Here is a 25,956-nt window from a genome sequence, read left to right on the forward strand (position 1 = left end):
TGCCAGATAATTGACTTTATAGTCTCAAATGATGAAAACATTAATATGAGAATTATAGAAAAAATAGCAAAGTACCAGGACCTAGTCATTGAATTACAGAGACTAGGGAAAGTGCAGGTAAAGTGTATCCCAGTATATACAGGTGCATTGGAAACTATCCCTAAAGATCTGAAAAGGTGGATAGAGGAAGAAGGCATAAAACCCAGTTTAGTACACCTCCAGAAAACTGTATTATTAGGGACAGCTAGGATACTTAGGAGGGTTCTTGGCATCTAAGGTTACTTGCTGTAACCCAAATCTCAATTTGAGATCACCATGTTGCACACATGTAATTGCAATGTACCCTTATCAGACGGGCTGTCATGATGGGTATATTGGGCTTTGCACATTTGTACTTCAGCATCACTTTGATGCAATGCGCTGCTCTCTCACCCAATAATAATGCTTTCAAATTTTGGCACAAGGCCAGCAAGTTCGTAGGAGTGGGTAAGTTGATTGCATCGACCCCAATGCTTAACTGGTACTTATTTTATTGACGACATATTAATCATGATTATAGCCATTTAACATGTCCATGTTGTTGTTCTTAGCAAAAGTGATAAATTCACTGGATCAATTCCAGTGAGACCTTACACAACAACAGTAACAACAATAAGAAGGCTTTAAAATAGAGAGGGAAGAACAGCAATTCACATAAGACTGAATTTTCAAATTACATTTTGAAATTAACCACATCATCAACATTATTATTAAAAGGCAGTGAAATAAAGTCTTAACAGTTGCTTGTGTTATGTGAGTAGTTAAAACCTGTAATTTCTATTCTATCCAAATACACAGCACTCAGCAAGCATTTAGTGAACAGTGATTAGTGTGTTATATAAATCTGTTAAATAGGCACCATGTTTCCTTCATGTTAAATGGAAGCAACCAAAATTGTTTTAACCCTTTAGCATTTTAACCAGCCATATCTAGCCTAAATATTGTGCTTGATTTTTGTTAAAATTAATCAGATCTGGCTTCTCAGACCTCTGTTGGCACTCCGTCAGTTACGACGTCGAGGGTTCCAGTTGATCCGATCAACGGAACAGCATGCTCGTGAAATTAACGTGCAAGTGGCTGAGCACTCCACAGACACGTGTACCCTTAACGTAGTTCTCAGGGATATTCAGCGTGATACAGTGTGTGACAAGGTTGACCCTTTGAATTAGAGGCACAACAGAATCAAGAAGTAAGAGTGAGAGAAAGTTGTGAAAGAGTACAGCAGGGTTCACCACCATCCCCTGCCGGAGCCTCGTGGAGCTTTTAGGTGTTTTCGCTCAATAAACACTCACAATGCCCGGTCTGGGAATCGAAACCGCGATCCTATGACCGCGAGTCCGCTGCCCTAACCACTGGGCCATTGCGCCTCTACTCAGACCTACCCTGCAATATTATTCCAAAAAAAATTAAACCCTCCAATTACTGAAACCTCAAGGCTACAAGATAATGGATGATTTATTCAAAGCAATGTGAATAAATTAGAATTATACTTGACAGAGAAATCTGAATGCTAAAGGGTTAAATGTGTCCATAACATTATGTCAAGACAAAAATGGAAGCTTCTAGGAAGAAGAATGAAAAACTGATGAAGATGCAGAAAAGGAAGGAAGGAGAAATATAAAAGAAACAGAGAAGAGAGGTAGAAAGACGGGGAAAAAGAAGTATGCGGCAAGCTCACAAAGCAGCTTGATGAAGTGTCTACCCAAAACCTTAGGCTATATTTTGATGTCAGGAGGTCTTACCCTCAATGGGTGAATAACATGGCTGTTGTACTTCAAACGATTTGTCTTAGTGGGATATATTCTGGGTCGATGGAAGAGGAGGAGGAGGTGGTAGTGGTGGTAGTGGTGGTGGTGGTGGTGGTGGTAGTGGTAGTGGTGGTGGATGTGGTAGTAGCAATGGTATTTTTTACTTTACATGAAAATGTAGAAATAATTATTAAATGTAAGAAATTAAAACAAACAAACAAAAAATAAAAATTTAATTAATTGATAATATCGAATGCAGTAGAAATTAAGCAAAAAAAAAAAAAAGAATCCCAACAGATATTTTTTAAAACAATGTAAAAGTAAAATAAAATACAAAAAAGAAAAAGAACTAACACAACAACACAAACAACAAAAATACTAGAAAAGGGGCAGGGGTAAAATTAATGTCTTGATACAATATTTCATTATTATTTAAAAAAAAATTTTGATATTTTTTGTGGATTTTGTGAATTTTTTTTTTTCCCCTAATATTTTAATTATTTTCCTTTTTATATTCAATAATCATCGTTTTGAGAATTTCTAGCCACTGATCATAATGATGTTGTTGCTGCTGCTGTTTATGTAATCCACATATTGAAATTCCTCAAAATATAAAATAGTGCCAAAAATTCAGAAAGCAAAAAAAAAAATATATATATATAAATGCAGCTGAAATTTTGAAAAATTAAAGTATTTGTATGAAAAAAAAAAAAAAAATTCCAACTTAAAATCCCAGCAGTTGCCCTTGTATGGTTAGAATCAGTAAAAACTGTACAAAGAGAATTACATGCAGACCTTCTAGTATGTAGACACATTAACTATGAGATGTCAATTGTGTGAATTTTGGTACACAAGGAACAATTTTCAAGTTATATGCCTATTGTTTAAAACCAGTTATCATTTGTTAATGATTATTATTATTATTATTATTGTTATTATTATTATGGTTATAATAATAATTATTATTGAGTGAGAGAGCAGTGCATGCCATGGTTGTTATTATGGCTATTGTTATTATTATTATTATGGTTATTATTGTTATTATGGTTATTATTCTTCTTATTCTTCTTCTTATTATTCTTTTTCTTATTATTATTCTTCTTCTTCTTATTATTATTATTATTAGTAGTAGTAGTAAAGGGAGAGAGCTGGCATTTTTTCCAGCTTTGTTCTATTTTCAAATGTTGCCCTTCCTTTACATTTGTGGACCCTGAGCCAAAATTTGAAACAATAGTTATCATTATCATTAGGCGGTGAGCAGGCAGAGTAATTAGCAAACTGGAGAAACTGCTTAGCAGTATTTCATTCGTCTCTACGTTATGAGTTCAAATTTTGCCAATGTTGACGTTGCCTTTCATAATTTTGGGGGTCGATAAATTAAGTATCAGTAAAACACTAGGGTCGATGTAATCGACTAGTCCCTTCCCCCAAAATTTCAGGTCTTGTGCCTTTAGTAGAAAGGATTATAAATAATATTATTATTATTATTATTATTATAAGCCTAGTACTTATTCTATCAGTCTCTTTTGCCCACACACACACACACACATATATATATACGATGGGCTTCTTTCAGTTTCCGTCAACCAGATCCACTCACAAGTCTTTGGTTGGCTCGAGGATATAGTAGAAGACACTTGCCCAAGTTGACACGCAGTGGGACTGAAATCTGGAACCATATGGTTGGTAAGCAACCTACTTACTACACAGCCACTCCTACGCCTATTAGTGATATTAATAATAATCCTTTCTACTATAGGCATAAGGCCTAGAATTTGGAGGGAGGGAACAAGTTGATTACATCGATCCCCCAGTATTCAGCTGGTACTTAGCTTAACCCCAAAAGGATGAAAGGTAAATTTGAAGTCAGAATGCAAAGACAGACGAAATGCCACAAAGCGCTTCATCCGGCATGCTAATGATTCTGCCAGCTATCTACCTTATTAATAATAATGATAAATAGTATTAATAAAGCATCAAAATTTGAGACAGCAAAAACCATTGAGAAATAATTATGTAAGCCTCACTACTTATATATACATACACCTGAAAGAAGAAACAGAAATATTGAATATTGTTAACGACAATTTAATTAACTTTAAAGATATATATATATACTTTTTTTTTACACACACACACACACACACACATATATATTTGCACAAACACATACATACATATATTTACACATGTATACAGACACACACACACACCTCTCTATATATATATATACATAAACACATACATATACACATACTAAAACAGCTACACCAGCAAACACATTTCCTTTTCCTCACCTTCTTTGTTTTAACATCCTCTTTTCCCTGATTTGCATGAGTCAGACAAAACTCCCTGATACTGATTTTCTACAGCTGGATGCCTTTCCTTCCATTAACCTTCACCTGTTTCCAAGCAAAGTTATATTTCTCCATAACCTGACATGTGTTCATAGACATTTGGAATTGAATGACACTGCTTGTATAACAGGGACACTTATTTACAACTATTGCGCAATTCCAAAACCAAAAGACACAAACACACATATTAATGTTTGCTTCTATGTTATAATAAAGACAATGACTTCAAAGTCATATTTGATTTTCTTGTATTTTAGAAGGGTCATTATGCCAACAATAAACATGTACACTGGGGTTCAATTTCATTTCTTTTACTATTATTGTTATTATTATTATTATTAATCAATTGGTCAGTCATTTATTCATATATACTGTGGAGTACAAGAGTGTTAAGACTGATCCTTCCGGTCATGTAAAGCACCTGTGCAGCTCCCATGTGGTGCCATGTAAAAGCACCCAGCACACTGCGTAAAGTGGTTGGCATTAGGAAGGGCATACAGCCATAGAAACCATGTCAAATCAGACTGGAGCCTGGTGCAGCTCTCCGGTTTGCCAGCCCTGGTCACACTGTCCAACCCATGCCAACATTAAATGATGATACATATTATACATCATCTCCTTTCCAAAAACTACTGATTCATTTTCATTCTCTCCTCTAAATGTGAGTAACCATGTTCTTCCTCTTACAGCAGGAACCAGCTCTGCATTACCCACTTCTCTCATACCTTAACCCACCACCCTTGGAGTTCACAGTCTTGTGAGATGCACGGCAACCTCACAAAGCACTGGTGGCTTGAAAAACGCATTTGGTACATGATGAAGATTAGTTAGAATTTGGAAGGGTACCCAGCTGTAAGAATCATGCCAAAGCAGACACTAGAGCATAATGCTGTTCTTGGACCAATCATATCCTGCCAAGGCTGCCAACAAATGCTGATTAACTTCAAATGATAATGACATAGTTAGCTAATGACTTTAAAGAAGAATTTGATAGACTGAAACTTTCTAGAAGACATAATTCATGCATGCTTATACGTCTATGTGTTTGTGAAAAGGTTGAGTCAAATTGTGACCCTTTGTTTTAGAATAGTTTCTTATATCCCCATTCTTAAATTAAGAAACCGGTAAAATTCATTATCGGTACTGAGGCAAGGTGTTGATAAAATCAAACAAAATTTGTTGTGCCTCAGAACGGAAATAAGAGAAAGAACAAGAGGAATACTTACGTGGTAGCCTTCCAAATATACTCCATTCCAATATGAAAAATGAGAGGGAAGCAAATGTACCTAAGATGACTATGATGAATAACTGCCATTGGAGTGGAAGTGCTATACTGTACAAGAAGGAGATGGCAGCTGCAATTGACTGAAAGAGTAAATGACATCAATTACAATAATAATAATAAGACTGAAAGAGTAAATGACATCCACAACAATTAAAATAATAATGATAATAGTAATTACAATTTTTAGCCATAAGGGCAGCTTGGGGGAGGTGAGGATGAGTCAATTACATTGACCTCAGTTTTCAACTGGTACTTATTTTATCAATCCTGAGAGGATGAAAGGTAAAGTTAACCTTAGGGGAATTTGAACTCAGTGTCAGGAGAAATACCGCTAACCATTTCATTCAGCATGCTAACGATTCTGCTAGCTTGCCGCCTTAATAATAATAATAATTATTATTATTTCAAATTTTTGCCACAAGAGCACTTTTGAGGGGAGGTGGGCAAGAGTCGATTACATCAAATTAGAATCAGCTGAGCTCTGGAGGTTGATGTAATTGACTAACACTTGTGCTTACACAGCCAGTATATATGATGACCACACAACCATTGGCCAGAATATACACAGTGGTCAGTATATACACGGTCACTGGTCAGTATGTAGTCAAGTTAGTATACAGACAGAGAGAGATCATTAATCTTTTAGCATTCAGATTTCTTTGTCAAATGTATTACTTATTTAATTACATTTTATGGGGCGTTTTACGTGCCACTGGCACAGGAGCCAGTCAGGCAGCACTGACATCAGCCACTCTTGAATGGTGCTTTTTACATGCCACTGGGATGGGTACCAGTCAGGTGGCACTGGCATCAGCCACGACTACGATTTCACTTGGCTCAAGAGGTCTTCTCAAGAACAGCATATTTTGTAGGTTAAAAATTTCACTGGTGTGTTTGTATACTTTTAGAGTGACATTGTGGGGTAAGTGTGAGAGGTTGGCTCTGGTCAGTTTTAACACAAAACAAATAGAATATTTCGACGGGATAAGACTAGTTTAAATGCCAAAGGATGAAGATGCAGTTTAGTGGTTAGTATACTCATGGACAGTTAGTAAATAGCCATTGGGCAGTATACACATATGGTGGGTGTATACACAATTGACCATCCAGGAACAGAAATGAAAGAATTACCTGAGCGAATTTGTACAATGCAAAAGCAGGTGCTCCATCTTCTGGGAATACAGTTCCTAATATAGCGAATATCTGGAAAGGAACAGAAAAAGAGAGATGATGAGATTAGAGAGGAGCAACAGAGTAGAGGAAGAGAGATGGTGAGAGGAAAAAGGAGACAGAGAGAGAGATATGGCATCCCTAGTCGTACAAACAAAGCGAAACATTCGGAAAGGAAAAATCGATATGAATAGCAGGACTTGACTGGTCTTATTTTTTTACTGATCATAGAAGAATAAAAATCAAAATCAACCTTGAAGAGATTTGAACTCGGTGCGTAAAGGATCGTCACCAAATGCTGTAAGTTATTCGTTCGACGCTGTAACTATTCCGAGAAACTGAAGTATATTTGAGATTTATCTCCCCTGAACTGAGTAAGAGTTATTTCCCTTACACGCATGTTTTACTTTTCTTTTTCTTTTTTACTTTCCATTCGATTAAATCTGTTACTAAAGAAATTAGTTTCTTTCTATGTTCCGAATATAAATTTTACGGGATTTGACTTCATAGTTCGAACCTTCCGACTTGATGAAATAAAAATCATATATCTTGCTGGAGTTAAAGAAATAGATGTGACCTTCCCGCAGCCATAATAGCAGAATCGAAGGTGATCTCTGCGTAGAAATACAGAGCCAGCTCTAAGTGGTTATCTGGCGTGCTAGAAAGAACAGCCAAACGTCGCAGAAAAAAAAGTCAGTGAGTGACAATGAGCAAAATAATCCAGCAGGATGTTGTTAGTAACCTACCACAAAGAAAAACTGGTTGATGCTATTAGCAGATTTCTAACATATTTCTCGTTCAATGGGAGAAACCGTAAGGCTGTGGAAGAGTTTCTTGGTGGTGTTGGCTGGAATATTTGTCTTAGTACCATGGCATTACTTGTATATACAGTGTTTTTAATACTGGTGGCTATATTTCTGACTGTCTCTTCTGTTACACTCAAATCTTTCATCATTTGACACAAGATCGCCTCCTCCAATGGTCCCGCCCCTCTCAAAAAATTCCTTGTCTTGCAAGCTGCTTGCTGACCCTGCTGGTGCCATGTAAAAAGCATCCACTCTACCCTGTGAAGCGGTTGGCATTTGGAAGGGCATCCAGCCTGTTGCAGGCTCATGTCAAACCATCCAACCCATGCCAGCATGGAAGGCAGACGTTAAATGATGAAAGGTGCTTTCAGCTTGTGTATATCACGTAATATCAATAAATGACCGACTAAATCTTTTGTTTTCATTGTCTTACTTTGCTTAAGAGAATTCAATAAAAGGTTTTGTTTTTTTTCCACATATGTTATGCCAACACAGAAAGACAGAATGTTCATGGCTAGAATGCCTCAAAGGTCTACTGTTTAAGAGATTATCTTGGACTAGACAACAACAATAATATGCTAATAAAGGCTCTCTACTTTTATAAATGCAATCGAAAGAATGTTCTTACCTGTGTATTAAAAATGCTATCACCAAATCCAAGTAAAAAGCTACAGACTAACGCTACAGCAATACTGAAAGAGAGAGACAGCAACAATATTAGAGATGAAACATGATATACAGCACAATTGGTCAATGGCTGGGGCAATGCCCCAGATGATAGAAAATGGCTGATTAGGTTTTATTAATTTCAGTGGAGATTGGGAAATGGTTTAGGGAAGACTATGATTCTACAACTGAAACAATCAATCGCAGCATGGTTTCAAATTTTAGCACAAGGCCAGCAATTTCATGGGAAGGTAGTAAGTCAATTACTTTGACCCCAGTGATCAACTGGGGTTTATATTATCGATGCCAAAAGGATGAAAGGCAAAGTTGACCCCAGAATGTGAAGACGGACAAAATGCTGCCAAGCATTTTGCCTGGTGTGCTAACACCTCTGCCAACTCACCTCCTTAAATAATAATAATGTATTCCTTTATTGGCCACAAGGGATAATATAAATTATACATAAAAGACAACACAAGACGAGACAAAGGATTTTCACATTCATGTAAACATTAAATAGCAATAAAACGGTAACAAGTAAAACTCCCAATGGGGGCAAGAGCTTTAAAGGTTACTTGCGGAAAAACCCACAAAAACCATGGGTACCTGATCAATAGGGCAAAAGACCTTTTATTTTTACAGGTGTATTCTCAGAATTGGTCTTTTCACACTGGCCATTTTCTCAACATCCACCCACATCATCATCATCATCGTTTAATGTCCACTTTCCATTCTAGCATGGGTCGAACGATTTGATTGAGGACTGGTGAACCAGATGGCAACACCAGGCTCCAATCTGATTTGGCGAGAGGGGACTAGTCGATTACACTTAATTTATTGACCCTGCAAGGATGAAAGGCAAAGTTGACTTTGTCAGAATTTGAACTCAGAACAGAACAGAGCAAAGGGCAGAATTGGTGCCCGGCATGCTAATGATTCTGGCAGCTTGCCATCTTAAAATATGAATTAATAATAAAAACATTAACAACATTGTACAGAATCTCTCATAGACAAATACTTCCCAGCTACAAAGCTATGCTGACATATTTCACAGAATAAAAGATTATTAGACACAATTAATAAAAAACATGTTTTTTGTTTTTTTCTGAAAGAATTCCAGAAAATTGCTCTCACCTTGATGATAAATATGTAGAAGAATTTGATTCCACTTGTGCAGAGTCAGGTGGTAAATTTATAAAAGCAAGGTAACACGCTGTTACATGAACCACATATCCCAACAATATGAAAGGGTCTTTGCCGAAACGTTGAGTCCATTTTCCGAAGATACCAAAAATACCACCGCCTGTGAATGTAGATATAGAAATAAACTTTCAAAGAAATATGGAAACTAGAATAAAATACTTCAGTAATAGATTTCATAAGAATTTCTTCTTCCATCCATTCATTTTCCCATCTATACCAACACTACCTTTGCATACCTCCACATGCCAGTCACGAGGCCAAACATCCCTGAAAGTTTCATCCAAATTCATCCAGCGGTTCTTGAGATATCTTGTCCTCAAACAAACAAAGACAACTGAAAACAATACCTCCGTCTTCGCTAAGGCAGAGGTAATAAAATACAACATACCAAGGATTTCACCAATGCCAATAATCATTCCTGATATTCCAATCAATCCATTAGCCTTATCCCCAAAATGTTTGTTGTTAGCAAGACATGTGCCGTAGATACCAGAGAAAAACGTCAGTTCAATTCCTGGATTAGGAAAAACAGAATAAAAGGAAATAAAGAAGTAGGAATTTTAGTTCTCTGAAATAAAATCTAAATAAAGGTTATTTCGCATTACAAGAAGCTATTAAGTGCTGGCTCTAAATTCTATAGAAAATCTTGCAGAGTTATAAGTGATTGTATTGCGCTGTTAAAAAGTAGGACACAGCATTGACTTATAAAACCTTTAATCTACTTGGTAGCATGTTATGGTTGGAATACGAAAAAATACAGTGTTCCTACCAGCAATTAACTTGACAGAATGTACAAGGAGCTTTTCTTGTAGCACCAACACTAGTGAGGTCACCAGAAATTTAATTTAAATAAACACCAACATGATTTCTTTTTAAAGGAAGAAGTCAATGTGGCACAGACAAAACAAATAGTGAGGAAATGTGTTAGGGAGAGAAAGACTATGTGAGTGAGTGTGTGATTGTATGTGTTAGATAAAGAGTTAGTAGGGATCTTTTTTAAAACGGGGGCCACAGTATTTTCTTAACGAAACACTTTGAAACTTGGAACACTGGTAGAATGTGTCATATAAAACATCTTTTTCTCTTAGTCTTCTTAAAAAAAAAAAGAAATCTCTAAGTTATTCCATGTTAAAGTTGTTGTATTTCTGTAATTTCAACCAATCACTGACGTCCATTCAGCCGATATACATTAAGTGCCGACTACATAAACAAACGATTCTATCGGTGATAAAATTATTATTTCCTTGTCAAAAAATGGCTGAAGCATATTGGCAGTAGCTAATAAACCTTTCTATTATAGGCTAACCCTAACTCTAGGGTTAGGGTTAGGGTAAAACAGCAAATTTAAAAAGAAAAAAGCAAATAAAACGAAGCAAAAAAAAAGAGAAGTTATGGAGATTAAATACGCTTTACACCGCTTAATCAGCCAAAGGAGTAAATATAAACAACTGAATACTTGTCAGTGATTGGTTGAAATTATCGAAATAAGACAATTTTTTTACATGAAATAAATTCGAATACAAAAATATTTTTCTGTTCTATAACACAAAATAGATAAGTATACGAAGTTTGAAAGTCTTTCGGTACCAAAAACACTACGTAAAACATTAATGAAAACTGTGGCCCCCGTTTTAAAAAAAGATCCCTGGTACTTATTAGAAAGACAGTGAGAGGGAAAGGTAATGAATGACCGAATCAAAAATATGTACTTACCTGTGTACACAAATGGTAAGAGAAGCAGTTGCATATCTTTATTCTTGAACAATTGAAATGCCCTCACTGCAATGGAAACAGTAAAACATTAAGAGCCAGATTGGTAAAAGTGTCCAAGACAAAAATCACGTTTATCTTAGGATTCTAACCAAAGTAAGTGGACAGACAAAGAGAGAGAGAGAGATAGAAAGATAAGGAGGAATGGAGAAACTGACAAACAGGGATAGATGGAGGGAGGGAGTAAGAGTATCTGTCCCTGGTAGTTGGACATAAGACAGAAAAATGCTGAAGAATTAGGTGTTCTGATCCAATATACAACAGGATTCCCCTGGTGGGTTTGAAACGGTGACCTGTATGCCTACAGACCTCTAGCACATTATTGGAACACATTTTAGTTCTAAGATTTAAAATATTCCAGCCAGAACACAAAATACACTTGAATCAGTAAAGAAGGGTTCTACTGACAAAGTTGATTTAATTTTGGCAGATGATGGACTCATAGGAGGCAGGAACGAGAGAGAGAGACAGAGAGACAGACAGACAGAAATAAATAAATAAATATTAAAGTTAGTGAGAAAAACTAAACAAAGTTTTCACAAAATGTAGAGCAGGAGGAGAGGATATATTAGTGTAAGTAGGAGAAAAGGTAAAAGTAGAGAGAATGAAGAGGAAAAAAGAGGAAAGAGAAAAATAAGAACTCACAGAATGTACTTTTGACACCCACAATGTTCTCAGGACTGAAATGAAAATATAAAAATAACAAAGTGAAAAGGTTTTAATTTTAATAGGATAGTCAATAAAATAATCAATAGAGCAACTGTGTCATTGTGTCATGATGTTTGAAGGTTTATACATGTTTACACTTGTTGTTGGCACTCCGTCGCTTACGACGTCGAGGGTTCCAGTTGATCCGATCAACGGAACAGCCTGCTCATGAAATTAACGTGCAAGTGGCTGAGCACTCCACAGACACGTGTACCCTTAACGTAGTTCTCGGGGATATTCAGCATGACACAGTGTGACAAGGCTGACCCTTTGAATTACAGGCACAACAGAAACAGAAAGTAAGAGTGAGAGAAAGTTGTGGTGGAAGAGTACAGCAGGGTTCGCCACCATCCCCTGCCGGAGCCAATTGGAGCTTTAGGTGTTTTCGCTCAATAAACACTCACAATGCCCGGTCTGGGAATCGAAACCGCGATCCTATGACCGCGAGTCCGTTGCCCTAACCACTGGGCCATTGCACCTCCATGTTTACATTACATATTTACATAACATGTTTACACTATATGCTATATGGTAATGTGAAATGTCAATAAAGTACTTTCTTCTTTCTGGGCCATCAGAACAACAAATGACCCTGGTGATTTCCTTAACAACCAAAAAAAAAAATAGTTTGTTGTTATAGGATTATTTATGAGACCTTACAATTCAAAAGTAGTTTCCTTATTGCCTTTATGTGGATGTTTCTTATAAGACACAACAGGTATTTGGGCCAGATATGCCTAGTTAAAAAAAGGGTTAAACGGAAATTCTTGTTTCCTTTTGGACAAGTTTTACAAAAAATACAAAAAGACAAATATAATTTGTAATTAATTACTGACATCAAATTCTGAACAATTTTATCATATTCACAGATGTTTACCTGCTCTCAGTCTTATCACTGGAAGGTTCATCACTGGAAGGTTCAACACTGGATAATGGTGGAGGTGGAACTTTTGATCTGAGAATAAATAAGAGAAGGACACCAAGTCCACAGGCGCCGCTGAGACCAGCAAATAACTGTAATCGCATTTGGGAACTGATGACCTCTTTTCCTTGGAAGGTGAAATAAGTGTAGATGTTACCCCATAATAAACTATATAAAAATAGGGAAAAGAAGAAGAAAATTGGGGTCAAAATTAATCAAAGGAATTGGAGAAAATGTCACAGAATGATATGGCACAGTGTTGCATTGCTACCAAATATTTCTTTCTTCCCATCTCTCTCTCTCTCTCTTTCTCACTCACACACACACACACACACACACACACACACAACTGGTGTTACTTAAGTCTCATAGTTTGACAAAGTTCCGTTCTTACTTAACCATACATTAATGGCTAAAAGCAAAAATTCAAACAAATAAAGAAAAAAAAAAGGAAAACAAATAAAAATAAGGCATAGAACAAAAGCATTTCTTCCAAGGGGGCAAGCTACATAATTCCGGGTGTCTGACACAAACATAAGATCCATTTCCAGCTTGGACATAACTTCATATATATATATATATATATATATATATATATATATATATAAAGTGTAGTATATTGCCACTTAAGTGTGGCTGACCCCTAGGGGTGGATTCATTTAGAGAATTAACATTGCTTATATATATATATATATATATATATATATATATATATATATATATATATATATATATATATATATATATATATATCATCACCATCACTTAATGTTCATTATCCATGCTGGCAGGGGTTGGACGGTTTGACCAGGGCTGGAAAGCTGAGGGGCTGCACTAAACTTCAGCCTGATTTGACATGGTTTCTGGATTGACCAGGTAGCTGCAGGAACGCTTCTCAAAATGGATGGAAAAAATTTGGAGGGTCACTTTGTTTCAATGGTAGAAAATCGAAAATCCATATATTTACATCTGCACCTATATACACCTCATTACACATTTATCTGTATACACACAACATACATATACTGAAATATCTTCACATCCATACACGTATGCACATGAATACATATCTTATTACACCTAAACCTGGATATATATACACGCTCACACAAACACGTCTGTATGCAGCCATCCATGCCAAACTTACCTGCACTGTAAAAGAGCCCAAAATATTCCGCTGTTCCTAGACATTGTCTCTGAGTTAGAGTTATTGGTGAGAAATGCTCCTTGTGCTGTCCAAATGACTGAAATGTGGAAGTTCAAAAGAAATTATTATTAATTTCTATATTTTTTTTTTTTTTTAGATAAACCTATGTGAAAAAATGGTAAATTATACAGACATTACATAAATAAATGATGTACGTGCAGGTGTGGCTGAGTGGTTATGAAGCTTGTTTCCCAGCCATGTAAATTTAGGTTCAGTTTCACTGCGTGGCCCCTTCAGCAAGTGATTTCTGCTATAACTCTGGGCCAAATAATTCTTTGTGAGTGGATTTGGTACATAGAATCACACATACATATATACAACAGGTTGCCATAGCATCTATCTACCGAATTCAATCACAAGGCTTTGGTCAGTCCGGGGCTATAACAGAAGACACTTTCTCTAGGTGTCATGCAGACGAACTGAACCTGAAACCACCTGGTTGCAAAGCAAGTTTCTTAACCAGTTTGCCATGCATGCACCCATGGAGAAAATTATTTCATTATATCATTACTTTAATGAGTAATTGAAACAAAAGCAATGTATTTCAACTGGTAACAAAAGGGTGAAGAAGAATAAAGTAACAATATAGAAACTTTTGGTAGCCAATGTTCCAGATCAATACTGAATGGTTAATATGGGATTAAACAATTACCTGCTGCTCCAAATCCTATCAAGACAGATCCTAAATAGAGAGTCCAATATATTGGTTTCAGGAAAGACAAGATAAACAGTCTGGAAAATAAAACATTTAACTAAAATGTAACTGATGAATGGCATTTTTAAAATCAAGACAGCCATCTATATATCATACTTAATGTATATACATTGTTTATAGGCCAGTTGCTGCACTATTTTGTCCTGAAATAACATTTCTTATGGACTTGCTTATGGACTGAAAATACAATAAATATCAGAGACAGATGAAAAGTCATTCAAGCTGTGACCAATGAGAGCTTCCAGTGCATTTCAGTCCTTTTGAGTTTTTGCATTGGTGCATACTCTCAGCCAATCAATGCATCTACCATTCTTTCAGCTTACAGCTATGATGAATCTCTCTCTCTCTCTTGGATATTTATGGTGTTTTTAATACAACACATCCATAAGAGATGTTATCACAGGAAAAATACTGCAGGTAATGGCCTATCAATGGTGTGTATACATTAAGTATATTACACAGATGACTATTTTAATTAAATACTGACTCAATTGTGTATAGTGGATTTTTAAAATTATATTTATTATCTCCAACAATTTGTATTTGAACCACCACTGAACTTTAAACATGGAATTAGCTCTTGAGGTCATTGACACGGGCACTTCCTTTTGATTAAAGATTAAGATAAGAGATTTATTTGTCTAATTTTGATGTTGAAAGACAATGAACCATGTGAGCTATTGTTTTTAGCTCTAGGTTTTCCCTGATCGAGTAGACTCTATCATTAGTAGTACAGCACTATGACCATTCTGTCATACTGTATGTTGGGGACTGTAATGTATCACTAATGACTTGTAGGTAGCAGCTTCCAGGAATCGTCCAGCCCATGCTAGCATGGAAAGCGGATGTTAAACGATGATGATGATGATGATTATTATTATTATTCAGGTCATTGCCCAGAATCGAACTTGGAATCTTGGGGTTAGTAGCCAGCATTCTTAACCCCAAGATTCTGAGTTCAATTCCAGGTAGTGACCTGAACAACAGCAACAGTAGCAGCAGCAGTGAAAAATACCTTTGGAATGAGAACCCAGGTTCGAAATTTCCCCAAGACACCTGATGAAGGCTGGAAGGTATATCAGCTGAAACGTTGTTTGAACAACAAACAAGATGAGGACAAATATCCGTCAAATGTAAACAATGTAAATAATGTACATAATTCCTCATATAGAACTGTAGATACAATAATGTTATCAATAATGAGGAGAAATATTATCTTAATTAAATATATCAATTAATACCAACAAAACAGTCGTTTATTCCCCATCTTGAAATGTGAGAAGACTTACTTTCCAACCTAGTACAAGATGTCCTTTTTGAACTGTGATTAGAGGAAATTTTGGGTACTTTTGTCAGCAGGCTGAGTGGCCAAGTAAGGGGTCTCCCACTGGTCTGTGTTGGTTCTGTTTATCACATTGCTGCAATCCACAAACTAAAGCATCAGAGGTTCAAATATTGGCAAAGCTGTTATGCCATGTTTGTAAATGGTACACTTCACTCTGAAGTTCCAGTTTACTTGGCCGTAAACAGGTACGACATATAGGATGTAAAGGAAAGGATATGAACATGTGGTGATGTGTAGTTGTGAATAACAGAATAAAGAGATATTGAGGAGTTGACGATGATGATATGGTGATGGTGTGATGTTGATGAGTAATAGTGATGATATGATGATGACAATGATGATGACAGTGGTTACAAAATGATGATGGTTGTGATGACAGTTACAATGACAATGATGACGATTACGATGGATGATTATGATGATGATATAACTACATAGTTATACTCACAGATATGTGACACCACCCATTATCATAGAAATTTTGGTGCCACACAAGAATATAATAACAGGAGCGATCCAGTTGCAGATGGCGAACGTTGTGTAGATAACACCGAGACTAGATGAAAGGAAGGAAATAAAAAAAAAAAAAAAACATTACACAAATTTAAACATCACAACCACCACAAAACAATAACAAACATCAATTTAATTTCTCTTATTAATCTTAGAGGACCAATAAAGGTCAAAGGTGATTGATGCCTGCCTTGAGACCAACCAAGTAAAAAAAATAAAATAAAATAAAATAGAAATAAAAAAATCAAGTGAGAGGATTTGAACCTAGAACAGCCAAGGCAAAATACTTCATGAGATTTAGTCCAATGCACTACATTTCTTTCTGTTTATTGGTCAAATTGATTACAAGTGATATTGACAAAGGAATATGTATCTACCTTACGTAACCATCGCCTTGTCTCGTGGTGTTTGAAGCACTGTGAAGAACGGTTTTCTGGAAAGAATGAAAACAAATAAATGAATAAATAATTAAAAATAAATTTTAAAAATTGTAAAATATAAAATAAAAAACAAAATGGAAAGGAAACTATGAAAGTAAATAGTCTGGAAGACTATGTGATTGTTTAGTCTGACACACGAAGTAAGGAATTAGGAATTATCAATTGAGACTTGTAAGAAACCAGTATTTCAAGTTAGGACAAACACAATTACAGAGATTGTTTGCTGGATAATTTTAACTTAACACATACAGAGAAAACACATACCTACATATACAGAGGTATATTCTAGTTTTGCTTAACACTAGCAATACCAACATTAATTACTTCGCTGATACTCGTTGACGCTGCATCAAAGAGGTCAGGGAACAGAAGAAAAAAGACATGCACTCAACACCAGAGCTGAAGACACCTCCGAAAGTGGGGGCCCCGCCACGTCAAAACGGTAGAGGTGTAGGGGCCGATACCAGACTTGGTTCCTCCTGATGATGTCTTGAGCTAACTGGATCCTATAAAGGAGCTGTTGTGGTAGCAGACCACATGGTTTTGGGTTCAATCTCATTGTGTGGGTACACATTTTTACTGTAGCATGGACCAAACAAAACTGTGCGAGTGGATTTGGTAGACGGAAACTGAAAAGAAGCCCACTATATATATCTACCTATCTATCATGGAACAGTATGTTATATATATATATAATGAATGTGTATACAAATATGTATGTGTGTATATATATCAATGTGTATACACATATATTTATGTCTATATATGTGTGTGTTTCTGTGTATACATATTTATATATATATATATATATATATATATATATATATACAAACATACATATATATATGCATAAATATATATGTGTATGTGTGTATATATATATCTTACTCTCAACTATATATATATATATCTCAAACATAAATTGAAAACAGAACACAAAGGATATCGCGGTACACGTGTTTCAAGCTTTATAAACAATCTGTCAATTGTTTATAAAGCTTGAAACACATGTACCGCAATATCCTTTGTGTTCTGTTTTCAATTTATGATTGATATATTCTTTCACCTCTGCCACTATCTGGCATACACAGGTGCTTACACTTATCAAGTATTACCACTATATATATATATATATATATATATATATATATATATATTGGAGCCTGGTGTAGCCATCTGGTTCACCAGTCCTCAGTCAAATCGTCCAACCCATGCTAGCATGGAAAGCAGACGTTAAACGATGATGATGACATATCTATATATATATATATATATATATATATAGTTGAAATTTACAGAACAACAAAAGACGAAGACAGGTCTATAAACAACAAGCAGGTGTATAAGCTTGACGCTCGACAAGGTGAGAAAGTCTTTTTCATTTCAAGCCTAGGCTCTTCAACAGTAAAGAACACAAGGAAATAATTAGAGAGGGAGTGTGTACATGTATGTATGTATGTACGAACAAATAGCATCCATAAAGTCTACCATTTTCACTTCCAATGCATGGTTGGCCTCAAAGCTATAGGAGAAGACACTTGCCCAAACTGCCATGCAGTGAGACTGAACTCAAAACAGTGTGGTTGCAAAGCAAGCTTCTTAACCTACAGCCAATGTCTGGGCCTATATTTTAATAAAATATTTTCAAAGGACTTTGAAACTAGAGATAGGATTAAAGAAGTGTACCACTCTTTTCAATGCGGTCATTATGTGAAAAGCACTTTAGAAAGATATATTCCAAAGTTGTCTAGATAATTGGTAAACTTTCCGTGTTAGAACGATGCAGATAAAATGACCCAGATATACAGAACAAAACAAAGATAACAGTAAAGATTAGATTGACCCCAGTATGCAACTGGTACTTAATTTATCGACCCCGAAAGGATGAAAGGCAAAGTCGACCTTGGTGGAATTTGAACTCAGAACGTAAAGACATGAAATACCACTAAGCACTTCGCTCGGTGTGCTAACGTTTCTACTAGCTCACTGCCTTCTCACAGTAAAGTTACTGAGTGAATTATCGTTAGAGTAGTGTACGTGGCACATAGCTCAGTGGTTAGAGCCTCAGGCTCACGATCATGAGGTAGTGAGTTCGATTCCTGGACCGGACTGTGTGTTGTACTCTTGAACAAGACACTTTATTTCACGTTTCTCCAGTTCACTCAGCTGTAGAAATGAGTTGTGACATCGCTGGTGCCAAACTATATCGACCTTTGCCTTTCTCTTGGATTGTATCAATGATGTGGAGAGGAGAGGCTGCTACTGTTTCAAATATTTGAACCTGCTATCTTCCACATAAAAGGAAGAAAAAAAAAAAAAAAAAAAAAAAGAAATAAAGTACAAAACAAACTCATAGATGTGTGGCTGTGTGGTAAGACGCTTGCTTCACAACCACATGATTCCAGGTTCAGTCTCACTGTGTGGCACTTTCCACTATAGCCTCAGGCCGACGGAAGCCTTCTAAGTGGATTTGGTAGACGGAAACTGAAGGAAGCTTGTTGTATATATGTGTGTGTGTGTGTGCCTCTGTGCCCCAACCATTGCTTGACAACTAGTAGTGATGTGTTTATGTACCTGCTAAGGTGACTAACAGAATAAGTACTAGGCTTACAAAGACTAAGTCATGGGGTCAATTTCTTTGACTAAAATTGTTGTCATTTCTTCTCTAATTAAGGTTTGGCAAAAAAAAAAAAAAAAAAAAAAGGAAAAGAAATGAAAGATACACCAGAAGATAATGCAGTCCAAGACTGGAACATCTGCATTTTAAGTCTGCTTCATCGTTTGTCACCTGGTATTATTATTACTACTACTACTACTACTACTACTACTACTACTCAGAGAAATACTCCTTAATTTTGTATATTCTGAAGTTAAACTTTGAACTCCCAATTGTTTTGCTGTTTTGTGTTGCTTTTTTGCGATTTTCAGTTAAATCTCTTCACTGACAATATGGACTTTATACATCACCTAATTATTATTTCTACTTCTTTGCTATGATTGATATATATTTATATATAGTATGCAAACAGGTGTGTATGTGTGGTGGGTGTATATGATCGGTTGACTGTGTGATAATGCCAATCAAAAATAGCTGTTGTACAGTTATGTCCCTTTACATTTCGAGTTCAAATCTTGTTTGGCTCCACTTAATCTTTCATTCATCTAAGGTCGGAAAAATAAGTAACAATCAATAAAATAAATACAGTATCAGGTTTTTTTATCTGGCTTCCAGAATTCCAGAAATCCTCGAGTATATTCCACCCTTGAGTATAATACGCAGGGGATTTTTAGGGGGCTGTACCTCTGTAAAACCTAAACCTTGTGTATAATATGCACCCCTTTTCTAACTTGAGTCAAGGAGGTCTATATAACGTCCTTGGTTTGTAAATGTATATATGGTAACGTCCTTTATTATTAGTGTATATATAACATAATGCAAACGTGTAGCTTTTTTGTGCACTTTGTTTGCAGAAAATAAAGAAATAACAGTAATAACGTCAGTGAAACAAATCAACATTAATTGATAGGTGGTGAGTGGGTGGGTGGGTGGGTGACAAACACAAAGACATACATATATATATGATGAGTACCCTTATAATTTCTGTCTACCAAATTAATGCATAAGACATTGTTCAGCTTGGGGCTATAGAAGAAGATACTTGCTCAAGATGTCACACTGGGATAGAACCTGAAACCAAGGGCTTTCAAAGCAACCTTCTTAACTACACAGCCATGACTACATCTAGAGAGGAAGTGTTTGTCAAATAATTACCTAGGTAATCTGCCTAGTTACATATGTGTTGTAGAGGTATCGGCCTTACAATCATGAGGGTATGAGTACAATTCCCGGACTGGGTTGTGTGTTGAGTTCCTGAGCAAGACACTTTATTTCACATTGATCCAGTTTATTCAGCTGTAGAAATCGATTGTTATGTCACTGGTGCCAACCTGTATCGATCTTTGCTTTTTCCCTTGGATATCATTGGTGGCAAGAGAGGAGGTAACTGGCATGCATGGGTGACTGCTGCTCTTCCATAAACAACCTTGCCCGGACTTGTGCCTTAGAGGGTAACTTCCTAGGTCCAATCCAATGGTCATTCGGGATTGAAGAGGTTCTTTACTCTTTACATATGTGATAGCCTAGTATTCAGTAAGTCAGCTGCTCTCCTTTTATAGTAAACTTTTAGCTCTGTTATTGATATTTAAGAAGTATGTGACCGAATAGTAAATGGCAACATCTGTTCATATTACAGCCACAGTCACAAAGAAACTATTAAAGAGGAAGAAAACGAGGCATAACTATACAAGTGTGCCCCACCAACAACATGGTTCTTGGTTCATTCTCACTGCATGGCACCTTAGATAAGTGAGTTTTCTACTATAGCCTCAGGCTGACCAGAGCCTTATAAGTTGATTTCGTAGATGGAAACTGAAAGAAACCCATGGTGTGTGTTTGTCCCCCACCACTGCTTGACAAGGGGTGTTGGTATGTTTATGTCCCTGTCACTTAGAGATTCGGCAAAAGATACTGGCACACTGAGTACCAGGTTTCAAATGATAAGTACTGGGGTTGATTAGTTTGACTAAGTTTCCTCAAGGCGGTGCCACAATATGACTGCAGTCCAATGACTAAAACAAGATAAAAAAAAAATGAAAAAAATATACCCTTGTGATAGTGTAACTTAAGATTAAAATAGAATTTAATGTAAAAAAAAAAAAGTGAAAGAATTAATGGGTGTGCACCAATTCATACTGACATGTGACACAATTGTTTCAAAATTTCAAGTTTCACTTTGTGGATATTTATGTAATGTGTGTCAGTATGAAAGTGTACACACCAACCTATTTTCTTTCCTTTGTTTTACACATTAAATTCCAATACAACCATAATCTACACCGTCCGAAAGATATTTGCAGAAAAAAATTTCATTCAGAAATATTTATTTTTCTGAAAGTTATGAGGAAATAAATTTGTGTGGTTTTTTTGGTGAGCAGACTTGTGTAGGAATGTCACAACTAAAATAATAAATGGTTGTAGCTGATGACACAACAGGATATAAAATTACAATAGGCAAGACCAGGTATGAGAATGGTTTAGTATGTGACAACTAGTTCACATCTGCCCCGCATTTGATGATTCCACTTTGACCTTTATAAAAAAATATTTAAAGTCACTTCGCTAACTTCATCATCATCATTTAACGTCTATATCCCATGATGGCATGGGCTGGATGGTACGGTAATTACTGATGACTCTACTGTCTCCTTTAGCATGGTGTATAGAGTTTTCCTAATACCAACCACTTTACAGAGTGTGAACTAGATACTGTCTCGTATTACTTTTGCATTTCTCGCAGGACTACGACACTGCCAACTTATAAATACTTTTAAACATATCTATTTATTCACATCATATCGAATTTATCGTGCATTATGTTGTAGCTTCGAGATTTCAATGATGTGATTGCTTAGTTTTACAGTGACATTGTAGGGGAGGTGTAAGAGGTCAGTTCTAGCCAGTTTGAACACAAAATAGATAGAACACTGGGGCCAAATATGGCCAATTTAAATGGGGAGGATAACTTGACTTTTACTCATTGTTTCTTGATTACTTAAGACATTCTGTATCTTCTATATTGTTGTTGTTCATAGCCCAAAGTCAGCTATTCCAGTAATGTCCATTACACCTTTTATTTCAAGGCATGTTAGACTTGCATAATACAATCTCTTTTGGGATATTGATGGGGTAATTTTCTAGCTAATTGAGCGATCATATGGGTTGTTAACCCTTTTGATATCAACGCTGGTTCTATGATACAAACATCGCGTTTTCAAGTTATCTTAATTTAAAATTTCCATCAAAATTTCCTGTTGATCTGTTCCAAACATCAGCTTAATAATCCTTCCTACTATAGGCACAAAACCTCAAATTTGTGGGTTCTTATATATATATATATATATATATATATATATATATATATATTACTGGTGAAGGCCGGTTATTAGGGCTACCCTAGGTTTCTCACCAGACCCTTAGATCTGTTGGCCTATGGGATCTTTAAAATATGGAGCTCAATATTTTAAAGGGGTCATAGGCCAACAGGTTTTAGGGTCTGAAGATATGCCATAAAAGTACCCTTTATGGTGAGAAATCCAGAGTAACCCTATAAAGCGGCCTTCACCAGTAATAAATATAGACTGCGCTACTTCTTAAAGTGTGCTTCTCCCCCCACCCCAAAAAAACGATATATATACATATATTTATCATCAACATCGTTTAATGTCCGGCTTCAATGGGTGTATGTATGTGTGTATATGTATGCATGTATCTATGTATATATATATATATATATATATATATATATATATATATAAAGTTGACCAGTAAAGTGGACATTTAATATGCTAGAAATAGACCACATATCCATTTCTAGCATATTAAATGTCCACTTTACTGGTCAACATTATATATATATAAATATACCTTAATCCCCTAAAATCTCAGATATGTGCTAGCTTCCTGGTAATAATTCGATATTAATTAATATCTGATTTTTACCCTATGTATTAATTTTATATATATGTATATATATATATATATATATATATATATATATACACACACACATACATACTAAGGATGATTTATTTTCGAATATGAATGAAGTTCCTAACAATACTAATTTAATACCAAGTAGAAGAAGAAAAGAGAAACAAAAACAAACAAAAAACATGTTTGTCACTCACTGCAGGGAATTCAATAAACAATCAACAGAACTCTGTTGCTACAAATTTGTAACCATAGACGCTATTGTTCACAAGTTGTCTAAAAACATAAACAATTACAGATGTGTGCCCTGGTCCAAACGATTTTGTTTCTTCATATCTTTCTGAAAAAAATGCCCTTTCTTTTAATGATATTTGGCAGTTATACATTTTAGATTGTGTAGATTACTGTTATACACTTTACTCTTTTACTTGTTTCGGTCATTTGACTGCGGCCATGCTGGAGCACCACCTTTAGTCGAGCAAATCGACTCCAGGACTTATTGTTTGGAAGCCTAGTACTTATTCTATCATTCTCTTTTTGCCGAACCGCTAAGTTACGGGGACATAAACACACCACCATCGGTTGTCAAGCGATGCTGGGGGGGACAAAAGACAGACACACAAACATACATATATATATATGTATATACGACGGGCTTCTTTCAGTTTCCGTCTACCAAATCCACTCACAAGGCTTTGGTCGGCCTGAGGCTATAGTAGAAGACACTTGCCCAATTTCAAGTTTTAGACGCAGGCGTGGCTGTGTCTAGCCACTGGATCCTATAAAGGAGCTGGTGAGGTAGCAAACCATGAAACGTGGATTTTGGTAGACGGAGATGAAAGAAGCCCGTCATATATATATATATAAATATATATATATATGTGTGTGTGTGTGTGTGTGTGTGTGTGTGTGTGTGTGTGTCCGTTCACCACAACTGCTTGACAGCCGGTGTTGTGTTTACGTCCACGTAACTTACCGGATCTGCAAGTGTCCGACAGAATAAGTACCAGGCTTAATATATATATATATATATATATATATATATATATATATATATATGTATGTATGTATGTATAATCTCTCGACTATCGCAGATGCTACGTTCCAAATCCCACCGCAATAGGCGAAAATCCGCGAAGTAGAAACAGTAGTGTACTGTATATTTTTAGAATTATTTTTATAATTGTATATATTTATTTTATTATAAAAGCAAAACAACACCACGGAAGAATCGGCGTAAGCTTAAATAAACCGCGAAATGACGAGGGATTAAAGTATATACTAAACACTGGGGTCGATTCATGCGACTAAAATTTCTTTAAGGCGGTTCCCAAGATATTTGCAGTAAAAGATAGAATACGAGAAAAAGATATACGTTTTTCAGAGAGTTATGAGGAAACAAAATTAGCGAGCGAGATGGGGCGCGCATCTGTAGTTATGCCTATATATATATATATATATATATATATATATATATATATATATATATATATATATATATATATATAAATAGATCAATAAATAAATAAAGGTAATATTTTTCTTTTACCTGAACCATGGACGTGGTCTGGAATGCTGTGAAGATAAACATGAAGGATAACCCCAAAATTATAACATTGTACATGTTAGCGTTACAGAAGCTTTGAGGCGGCATTTTCGTTGTTTATAGTCGTTTTAATATATGCCACAATAACTGTCTGTGATCGGGGTAGATGATTGAATTATACAATTTAACGAACTTGTTAACTAATTAATCAATTAACTGATACACAATAACACATGTTTAATTTTTCTCCAAGACCGTTCTTCCTTGTGTATATTGTTCTTCTATTTGTCTGTCAATCCGTTTGTCAAGATATTGTTTAGACGTGCTGGGACGGTTATCACTCATATATTGGTTTGACCATAAATAGGTCATATTAATAACAATAATTGTTATTATTATTTGTTCATATAGGAACAGGAGACAATCAGGCTAGTTATAATTAAAAATCTGTCTAATTTACTCGTATGTATGCATAAACTACGTGTACTTAGGTGTTATTTAGACGAGTATCCGTGTATGTGTTTGAGGGTGTGTTAATTGCTTGTGTATATATGTGTATTGTGAGTGTGTTAAGTGCCCATGTTTATGAGTATGTGTGTGTGTTTTAATTGCTCGTGTGCATATAGATATCTATTTATAATAAGCGTGACTGAATGCTGTCATGTGCTTTACGTTGGATTGTCAGAGAAGTGTGTTATTAGTGCACATAAATATAAAGATATATTATACATACATATATATATATATATATATATATATATATATATATATATATATATTATATTTGTACGTGTGAGAGCGAGAGGTACCTAGTGTTGAAGTTGCGAGGTAATGTGCTGTGTTCGTTGTAATGTCATGTTCCTTGTAAAATGTTTCTGAAATGAATTTACGTTAAATATTTACAGACGAAAGAAACGGATGATAGTGTATGTTGCGGTAAACCGGCGATGAATCCCTTTCTATTTT

The 25,956-nt window shown here is 35.7% G+C and overlaps 1 protein-coding gene across 2 annotated transcripts in view; it reads right to left on the bottom strand.

The window, feature by feature from the left end:
• LOC106873810 (UNC93-like protein MFSD11) overlaps positions 1–25,681 on the bottom strand; it is a 26,238-nt gene extending 557 nt beyond the window's left edge. The window contains exons 1-14 of one of the 2 annotated variants that reach the window (XM_052975708.2): positions 24,994–25,681; positions 16,832–16,887; positions 16,390–16,497; positions 14,534–14,613; positions 13,822–13,918; positions 12,630–12,842; positions 11,690–11,724; positions 10,988–11,053; positions 9,663–9,788; positions 9,206–9,374; positions 8,034–8,097; positions 6,561–6,632; positions 5,371–5,509; positions 1,782–1,950 (exon numbers count right to left, since the gene is read on the bottom strand). In XM_052975708.2, the coding sequence (XP_052831668.1) occupies positions 1,814–1,950; positions 5,371–5,509; positions 6,561–6,632; positions 8,034–8,097; positions 9,206–9,374; positions 9,663–9,788; positions 10,988–11,053; positions 11,690–11,724; positions 12,630–12,842; positions 13,822–13,918; positions 14,534–14,613; positions 16,390–16,497; positions 16,832–16,887; positions 24,994–25,098 (1,467 nt within the window). In that variant the 5' untranslated portion in view covers positions 25,099–25,681 and the 3' untranslated portion in view covers positions 1,782–1,813. Of the gene's footprint in view, positions 1–1,781; positions 1,951–5,368; positions 5,510–6,560; positions 6,633–8,033; positions 8,098–9,205; positions 9,375–9,662; positions 9,789–10,987; positions 11,054–11,689; positions 11,725–12,629; positions 12,843–13,821; positions 13,919–14,533; positions 14,614–16,389; positions 16,498–16,831; positions 16,888–24,993 lie in introns of both variants that reach the window. The other variant, XM_014921322.3, reaches the window with a different exon arrangement.
• Between the last annotated feature and the right edge of the window lie 275 nt (positions 25,682–25,956).

The sequence above is a fragment of the Octopus bimaculoides genome, chromosome 22 (genome assembly GCF_046866305.1).
Source record: "Octopus bimaculoides isolate indiv1 chromosome 22, ASM4686630v1, whole genome shotgun sequence".
NCBI classification, from domain to species: Eukaryota; Metazoa; Mollusca; class Cephalopoda; order Octopoda; family Octopodidae; genus Octopus; species Octopus bimaculoides.